General features: G+C 33.3%; 1 protein-coding gene across 1 annotated transcript in view; it reads right to left on the minus strand.

The window, feature by feature from the left end:
• LOC103201376 (dystrophin-like) overlaps positions 1-9923 on the minus strand; it is a 2052823-nt gene that overhangs the window by 1665340 nt on the left and 377560 nt on the right. The window contains exons 27-29 of the mRNA XM_042781676.1: positions 8868-9005; positions 5965-6117; positions 4928-5110 (exon numbers count right to left, since the gene is read on the minus strand). Coding sequence (XP_042637610.1) covers positions 4928-5110; positions 5965-6117; positions 8868-9005 — 474 coding nt within the window. The remainder of the gene's footprint in view (positions 1-4927; positions 5111-5964; positions 6118-8867; positions 9006-9923) is intronic.

Genomic DNA, 9923 nt, shown 5'->3' on the forward strand with positions numbered 1-9923 from the left:
CCTTCCTTCTGAGGAGTGGCTGGTGGGTTTGAACCACAAGCCTTCTGGTTAGCAGTCAAGTGCCTTAGGCACTATGCTACCAGAGCTCCTCATATAAGGGCTACTAGGAGTTTATTCTAAGGGTAATGGGCAGCAGTGGGTTTAGATGTAGGCCTCTGGCTTCAAGAAAGAATACAGTGGAGATTTGCAATAACTAGAAGCAAAGGTTGGACAACTGCTGCAGTAACCTAGATGAAAGATGTTGCCACTGCAGATTACAGGTGCATAAATACAGACAACAAAGAGTGTTCCAATTAAAGATATAATTTGCATTTCAAAGTCCAAGAGTGTTTTGAAATAAATTACATGGGTGATGCAAGAAGAAAGAGGAATCACAGATAATGTCTCCCCCCCCCCTTTAACCTACTTGCAATTTACTAACACCTGCAGTGTTTGTTTGGTAGGGGCCAAATTATATAGGGGAGGAATCAATTATTCTTGCTTTGGTATGTTATGTTTGAGATGCCTATTAGGCATTCATGACAAGAAGTTGAATAAGAAGTTGTTGCATATAAAGTATTGAGCATGAGAATTTTACATTTGGTCTCTGAAGTCATGGAATATTCAGGGAAAGTGAAGTTGTATTTAGAAAAGAAGTATTTCTTGTCCTTCTTCCACTAACAGGTCATTTGCACATTTTGGAAGTTTTTCTGGAACAGATCATGTATGTATACCTACTCCAAAGGTTTACTATGTATTCATGATAATTAGTAATGATTACTATTGAGCACATTAGGCACAGCTTTATATTTGTTATTCCCATCTACAATAAGCCTTATGTTTGTTGAACTCTCCTTTATTTAGGGCCCATTAAATCACTTCTATATTCTCATATCACACTGTGTTTTTCTTTGTAGCACTCATTACAGTGTTAGCAGTCAAACCCACTGCCATCAAGTTGATTCCAACTCATAGCGACCCTATAGGACAGAGAAGAGCTACCTCATAGGGTTCCCAAGGTTGTACATCTTTAAGGAAGCAGATTGCCCTATCTTTCTCCTATAGAGGGCCTGATGGGTGCCAACTACTGAACTTTTGGTTTTCTGCTGAATATTTTAACCACTGAGCCACCAGATTTCCTTTCTCAATAGTTAATGACAAAATTTTAAAAAGTTTTCTTCATTGATGTATATAGCTCACTCCTTCTTTCCTGCTTACTTTTGCTTTCTGTACAAGTATATCATTTGATAATTCTTTCAGCAAGAGTCATAGGTAATAAATTCTCCTAGTTTTTGTCTGAAAATATTTTGCCTCCATACAAGAATGATAGTTGAGCTGTCATTTCAAACTTTGCCTAGATATTTTAAGATATTTTCCCATTGTCCTCTAACACCTTTTGTTAATGAAAAGTCTGCTGTTGGGTTGTTTCCTATAGGTTCTGCGTGAGCCCTGGATTATGACAGTTTCCCAATGGTGCCATATTGGGGTTACGTTTGCTTGGGACTTCTGAGCTAACTGCTAAATGCTACTATTAAGGTTAATAAAAATTATACATACTATTCTATTATGTAGTTTTCAGAACCTTTTTATTTTTTCTTAGTCCTTTTAGACCAGCCTGTAGAAGATAATAATTTAGATGACAAGATAATAATAAATTATTGACAAATTTACCAAGCATTATGTCTTTATGGATCGAATCACCAACTTTGCATGAAATTTCCCACTAATAGTCTGTTTTTGGAAAAACTACCTGACTAAAGATTGTGAAATATAATTTGTAACTTAATTTTTAAAAGACATCTATATAATATCTTTGCTTAATGACATATTTAAAACAAAGTTATTGAGCCTAATTCTCTTATTGGTTTATAAGGATATTCAATACATATATTTTTAAATTGTTCTCTTTCCCAGTATTAATTCATATACAGAAATAATAATAAGAAATCTTCGATTCATTGAGTCTCAATTATACAGCAGGTGTTTTATAAATATCCCCATATTTCATTCTCACAAACATAATTATCTCCATTGTACAAATGAGGGAAATGAGGCTGAGAAAGATTTACCCAAGATCATACAGCTAGCAGATTCATATTCAGGGCTGTTTATCCCAGAGAGGTTTCTTTTTATTAGACCACAGTGCTGCTATCATACATTTGGCAGAAAAATTCCTCATGTTCAGAACATTATCGTTGCCTTCATTGTCTTCACTGTTCAGCCTAGTTTCTAAGTCAACAGGAACGATATTAGAAATGTCGTGCAATACTAAGTAGGGCTGAAGTTTTCCCATGGAGAATACCTGAAGAATGTTTCACCTGCTTTTTCCAAGTCTGCTGTCCGTTACTTACAGTCTCCAGGTCTGCTCAATGGACCACCATTTACAGATACCCTCTACTCTGCTGTCTGGCTAGGCCTTTTCACAGCTTTATTACTGCTATGTATAATTCTGGCATGGGTAAGCATTGATTTTATGCTGCTTACCCCAGTTCTGAGTCTTTGTAATTGAAATAAGTAAAATTAAGTTCACTCTTTAAACTCAACTCTCAATTCTTGAATATTTCAGAGTACTGCCCACAGTCTTGAATTGGTATTGTCAAGATATGATTAGAACAACTGTCAAAATAGGAGTCCAGATGAGATCTAGAATTTCTACCATGAGAGAATAGAGAAAGAAAGATCAGAGAAAGAGACAAAAGGGATGTGCAGAAGTGGGAGAGGGAGGTGAGGAATTTTGTAGCTATGACTACATGAGCAGCATCAGGACCATTATATGATTGTTTCAAATGTAACTTTTGGTTAATCTATTCACTTATGGCTATTTCATGTGACCATATTGTAGAATAGTCTGTCCTGATTAGTAGCCATGGTCAAGTCAGTTTTTAAAATATATTCATAATCAGTGGAGTATGACAATATATGCTGTATCTATCTCATTTGTCTATCATTTATCTATCATCATCATCCCATAGTTTTAATTAGAATCCACGGTCAAATATAATTATTATGTTAAATTGATTATTCTTTTCACATATTGCTATTGTTTCTATTATGTATAATCAAGGGTTAAAATAAAAATATCCCCCAGGGAATCTTCCCAATTCTGGATCTTTCAGATATAAAAATGAAGGCAAAATAATATATGAGGAAAACTATATCACTGCATTTTACTATTATTTATATTTTTAATTTTACAGTTGCTCACATATCCTTTATTTTTATCAATTACATTTATGGTCTATAAATACTTGTTGAGTGTGTATTATGCATGCATAAGGTCATAATGACATTTCAGTGAACAGTTTATGGAGATTTTTGATCCTGTGGCTATTTAACTGTAAGGAATCAATAACTTGCCTAGGACTTCAAAATGCTAATCCTGCATACAGGGCACATCAAGTTATGATAGGGGAGACAGGAATGGAGAAATGAGTTAGTAATCAGATAATTTAAAGCAAAGAAATTCTTCCTGAATGATCTTTTTAATTGAAGGAAAAAAAAATCACTTGAATTTTCTTTATGGTTGCCTGAAACTTTCACTTCATTTTTCATCTGGAGACACAGGCTTTCTGTTGGTGTAAGCTTGAAATGATTTATGATATATTATATTCATAATGTCTAATATGAAGGATAATAAGCTGAAATGTACAATCAGCTGGAATGGGACTTCAGATGTAAAATACTCTCAATATTTCTCATCATGCTTCTCCTAATTACTTGGAATATTCATCTGTTTTAAACTTCATGGATTTGGATTTTATACAACACAGTGCATTTGTGACATTTTTTTTTAAGTGGAAAAAGAAGTCACCCTCATATGCAGTATATTTTCTCTAGGCTAATAAGCACTAGTAAATAAATTTATGTATTTATAAAATGAAGTTGTATTAATTGATCTACATACATTTAAAAATATTCCTTATATTAAGTAGAATAGACAACATCACAGAAGAAATTCACAAGAAGTCTCACCGATGGGTTGATTCAAAAGGAATAGTCAATTTTTTAGGTAAGTTTGGTAGAATATCTATTGTTTTCATATGATTAAATATAATATAAATATAAAGTATTGTTTTTCAAGTTTCGATGTCTTGGTTTTGTTAGTAGTGTTTCTATCCATAATTGTAAAGTAGTGACTATTTCTCTTCACTTTATAATATCTCAAAATGCAAAAACTAAGTGTATCTGACACAAAATCCCTGTAGTTACACTTTTTAACAAAGAAACAACTAAGAATGCCAAATTTACAATTTGGATTGCCTTTTTAAAGATAGAATCACAAAACACCCATCCAGCTGTTTGAAAGAAAAACAGTTGTGCTTTTTCCTTTTTTTGCTTGTAACATATCAGTAAATGACCTTGATGGACATTGTTCAACCTGTTATCAATTATCAACCAGCTTAGTAGGAATCCAGTTCTTCTAATAAGCATTTCAACCCAGTAAGTAGTTAAGCCAGGTATGAGGACTAACGTAGTAGTATTCTTTAAGTCAAGAAAAGGCTTTATGCAAGTTAATATAAAAAGGAGTTTCACAAAGAATTTCTTATTTACCATGTATGCATTATGAAAGTAAAATTAGCATGGGATGATCTCAGGAAAGAAATACATAGTTTTGAATTAGACACTGAAATAATGTAAATGTATGAGAAGTTGACAGATTCATGTTGCCAATGTTATGAAAAAAATGATGTGGCAAAAAAAAATTAAGAGGTACTTTTTATTTTTTATAACAGGGCTGGTTCCTATTAGCTGTTAATTTATTATAGTTTTCATCTGCAAAGTTAAGAACTAGTGTTATGGAAATCCAAACTGAGGGATACTACTCACTTTTAGAATGGGCATTAGAAGTTTGCAATTGCACCCAGATTTGTTTCCTTTTTGTTAGTAGGCCTCTGTTAAGAGAGTGGTAGTTGCAAACACATACGTGGGTTTGCCAGTAACAACTCACAATTTGTGCAAAGTTGAGTCTTCGAAACTGAGCAAATTTGCTCTCAATTTCCCGCCAGCGCTTGCTGAGCTGGATCTGAGTTGGCTCCACTGCCATTGCGGCCCCATCCTCAGACAAGCCCTCAGCTTGCCTACGCACTGCATTCAGCTCCTCTTTCTTCTTCTGCAATTCACGATCAATTTCCTATTGAGCAAAACCAATACAGGGCCCAGGGCAGTTAGCTAACCACATTAACCAACCTGCAAGCAGCAAAAACTTCTCTCAGAAATTTTATAGGCTGTTGTCACTTTATTGTCATCCTTCAAAATATATAGGTGTTATTGTCATCCTCACTCAATAATCCAAATATCATCTCAGTTATCCTTTGAATGCTCAATTTTGGATATTCTAACTAAGAAAATATTTAAAGGTGTCTACTATTTTCTTTCTTCTGCATTTCACTTCTGTTTTAGGGGTTGACAATTGCAGTTATCACTCATTATTTACTAGTGGCTATTCATATAGCATATAATTTAGAGGGTAAGTAAATAAATTATTTCCTTTTAAAACTTTTAGGGGACTGAACAGAGAACAGAGCAAAATAAAAAGTGTAAAATAATAACAGAAAAAATAAAACATCTTCAGACAATATGCAAATAAATCGATTGAGATTTGACAGTGATGTATGAAGATGCACTGATGAAATGAATGTGCTAACATGAGAAAGAAGTCGTCCATATACCGATAAATCATTTGTTCATCTGGAACAAAGATACACAAAGTCAATTACAATTTTACCAGAAAACACATGACATTTCTTAATTCATTTTACATGTTTAAAAGAAAAACATTTTATTCATTCAACATTGTCACTTGGATAACACTTAATACAATACATTTATTAAAACAACACAGTACAAGGCAACGCATCAAATCAAACAGAATGCTAATAGAGGGAACAAGAACATCAACATTTAAAATATGATCCAAACAGGTTGTGTTCAAGTCATTAAGCAGTAGCAATAAAATCTAGTACTGGCATTCTAAAACAACATTACCTTTAGTTTCCTTTCATCTCTGGGTTCAGGTAGGCTGGCTAATTTTTTCTCAATGTCATCCAAGCATTTCAGGAGATCATCAGCCTGCCTCTTGTACTGATACCACTGATGAGAAATCTCTAGAGCCTTTTTTCTTCTTTGAGACCTCAAATCCTGTTCATGGTGTAGATATTATTAAAACATCAATATACAGGTATGGTGCAATTCTGTTAGTAGTTATTTAAACATAATTGGAGTCACTCATCTTGTATAGCTTACGTTAAATTCACATGTAAACTGCTAGACAGTCAAATGCATGATTAAATTATCTATTATGTAGAAGGACTCAAGTACATGAACAATCAACTTAAAGTATTTTCGTTTAGCATGTTCACATGTGTTTTAAAATCTTCTCATAGTTAATTGCCTTGTAACGAGTTAAGTAAATTTTATGTAGTACATGTGAAACACTTTAATATATAAAAACATTTGAATTAACTAGATACTTGCACAAGTTTAGACAGCTTGTGTTTGACTTTTAAAATAGATAAAAAATTAAAAAAAATATATATTTAGCCCTGAGTCCATCAACAAAACAGTTTCAATAGCCAACTAATAGATACATTTGTGGTTTTACAATCCCATGTAAGGACGTTTCATAGGCCATTAATATTTTGTGATGAGAAAGGTAAAGCCAGTCAATCATTTCATAAATTGTTTCAAGTTATATATGTAAGAGTGTGAACAGTGTTTATACATCTCTGAAGATACATGAAGATGACAAATTAAATGGCAGAAAAACACTCTTTTCTTTCAAAGGCTTGTATGGCCAACTTTTTCCATGACATCAAATCATGTTCTAAATGTAAAACAATGAATGATTTTTAAAAGCAAACAAAGTATTTGGCTTCCAACCATCCTCATGAGAAAAATAAGGATGACAGGCTTGAGAAACCATTGAAGGGTCAGAAGATCAATCACCTAGGTCCTTACAAGCACATGCAATGTCTTCCCTAGTCAAGAGGATTCCTTGAAATGCCATTTCATAACTCAAGAAAATATAAAGCCTCTGCATACAGCTTTTATGCAGAACAGTAGCAATTAGGGTTTCATACCCAGGTTTAACTTTAGCAAAAGAGAATAATGACTATCAAAGAACTTCTGAAATATTCATTGCCTGTGAAACTTTTGACCTTTAAAATAGTTCATAAGGACAAAACTTGGAACCACTTGTCATGTTCACATAGTTACTGAATTGATGGGTGATCTAGACTGGCTTGGCAAGTGGAGTCCACTAAGTGTTTTTATCATATATATCAAGAATGATCTAGATTTTATTAATCCAGTGTTTGAAATTAGGAATACAAAATGTACTGCAGTTTACACTTTAAGCTGAATTTCGGAACCTCTTGTGGAGGTAATATGTGGCTCTGATGAGCCAGAAGGGATGCTGCTTTTTTCAAAGGTACTTCGATCCAGCCATGTGAATGAGAGTTGGGCCATGCCTTATTCATGACACTACTCACATCTTCTCAAAGAGAAAATACTTGGTAGCCATAACATCAGAAATTCCTTTCATTGCCTGAGCTCAAAGTAATGTGTACTATTTAAAATTCTTTGGGGACATTATATAGATTTATTTACAGATATGGCATATGACATTTAAATGCCACTGTTTCGTATGACACGCGTCATCACATGACCAATGTAGATGCTTCTAAAAGCTTGGTCACAGTCAGAAGTATGTGAATTATACAGCTTTCTGATTTTCTGAGCACATTCAAATTTGCTCTTACATTCCCTTGAGGCTTTTTCTGTTTACTATATTTATCAGCAGTTACCTTCAGAACACCTGCTGGCCAATTAGATTTTCCTTGTGGATTCCTTGCAGGCACAATATTGTGTAATTACATTCTCAGCAGTGTTTATTAGGTTGTCTGACTACGTGGGAAAAGGTTTTATCCTCTGATTTGCATATAGAAAGTAGATTCCATCCAACTACTAGGTGGATCCACCTATGTGGCTACAGAGCTCTAAAAGAGTGATTTACAATGAAAAGCTTCCAGCATTTAACAATATTAGAAAACCAGCCAAACATGCAAATACTGAATATTGCAAAGCATATGCCCCCCAAATCCAAATAAAATAATAGAGTTATTGCACAAAACCTTTCACAGCCTCGTCTTAAGAGCTTCTTAGATATTATAGAAAAATTAACAAGCTGTTCACTTCTTCCTACATAAATCAAGATGAGTCACACAGGTGCTCGAAAGCCATACACTACCTCTGCTTAATAAGAATGGCAGCAATTTTTATTCAAAAGAACTGAAATTACTTGTGAGGATACCTATATAAACATTAGACTCTTACAGATGCTTCGCTAATTACAAAGAGTGGCTCTCCTAAAGAAAAAGGGAAATGTATTAAAAATAAAAAATAAGTGGAATTTCAGGCCTTATTTGACAAGTATTACAGTGCCAACAAAAAAATTGGACTTATGCTAAAATAAAGTCCATAAAGTAAAGGAAGCAGGAAGCCTGGATGAAAACATAGACTGGTTATTCTGGAAGTAAAGCAGGTTTTTCAACACAAATACAAAATAGCTTATAAAATAATGTATATTCAAAAAAGTCAACGTATAAGGACTCTGAAGGATGTTTTTAACATCTTTCTAATAAGTGGCCAGAAAAAATAATTTAAGCAAAACATTAAAAAAAATCAAATAGTTTGTAAGTAACACATCATTCAGACACCACTAAAAAATGTTAAGGAAAGGAAATGCACACAAATTGAATGGGGAAGAAAAAAAGTACCTTAGGGGTGACTAAGATTCTAAAGCAGATTTTTATTTATGCACAATATAGTTTACCCTACATATTAAAAATAAAAACAGGCAAGGTATATTATAATTTGAGCTCTAATACCTTGAGAGCATTATGTTTTGTCTGTAACAGCTGCTGTTTTATCTTTATTTCCTCTCGCTTTCTCTCATCTGTGATTCTTTGTTGTAAGTTGTCTCCTCTTTGCAATAATTCTTTTACAGTACCCTCATTGTCTTCACTCTGATTAAAAACAACAAGTACAGTCTTCATTTTTGTTTTTAAAAAGCTGTACATCGTTAGCAGAGATAATAAGACATGTTATTAAAGCACACACAAAAAATTCAATTTAAAACTTTCAGGGAACATTATTATAAGATACGTGCTCATAGTTTTTCTTTTATGTGCTGTACTTTGTTTTAAAAGAATGAAGTTTCCTCCTGCCTCGACCAAAACAACACGTTTTCAGGGGTAAATGTAGGTAGGTGGGGGAGTAAAGTACTTCATCACTTCAGAAAAGTCATTGATTGCTGTGAAAAACTTCTTCTGGCTTTGTTTTCAGGAAAATTCTCAGAATCCAAGCCTGAACAAGTAAAATAAGCTGGTTCTTTATAGTGATAACTAATCCATATGAGAATATGAATGTGTAAGTGTGGGATGGTAATAAATACAAAAATTTTGGAAAATATCTAAAATAATTTTTTAATGTTGTGTACACTAATTTCTATCCTATACCCTCTGTTGTATTCTTTAAAACTAAATGTTCCAATATAGGACAAATATCAGGGCATTTGTAAATAATAATGTATTCAATTACTGCCACATATTTCAAATAATGAATTTAAAAATGTCATATATGTATACTCTTTTCAAAAAGAAGATCAAGTGAGTATCATAAAGACTAGACACATAGCTAAAAATTTTTTCAATGTGTTATATTTTGGTCATTTTGACTCTACAACCAATATTTTATTTATTTTGAAATAGATCAATTTGAGTAAGTACTGGTATAATATAGAAGCATATGTAGCCATGTGCTTTTCCATCCCTTGTTTCCTATCTTGTTTTCAACTTAGGAGAGGAAAACATTCTACCAAAAGAATTGACTTTCTGATGGTATCCAAGGCACCTGGATCAAACAAGAATAACAAGAAAGATATA

Source organism: Orycteropus afer, unplaced genomic scaffold (assembly GCF_000298275.1).
Source record: "Orycteropus afer afer isolate SDZICR_OR568_19922 unplaced genomic scaffold, OryAfe1.0 scaffold00148, whole genome shotgun sequence".
Classification (NCBI taxonomy): Eukaryota; Metazoa; Chordata; class Mammalia; order Tubulidentata; family Orycteropodidae; genus Orycteropus; species Orycteropus afer.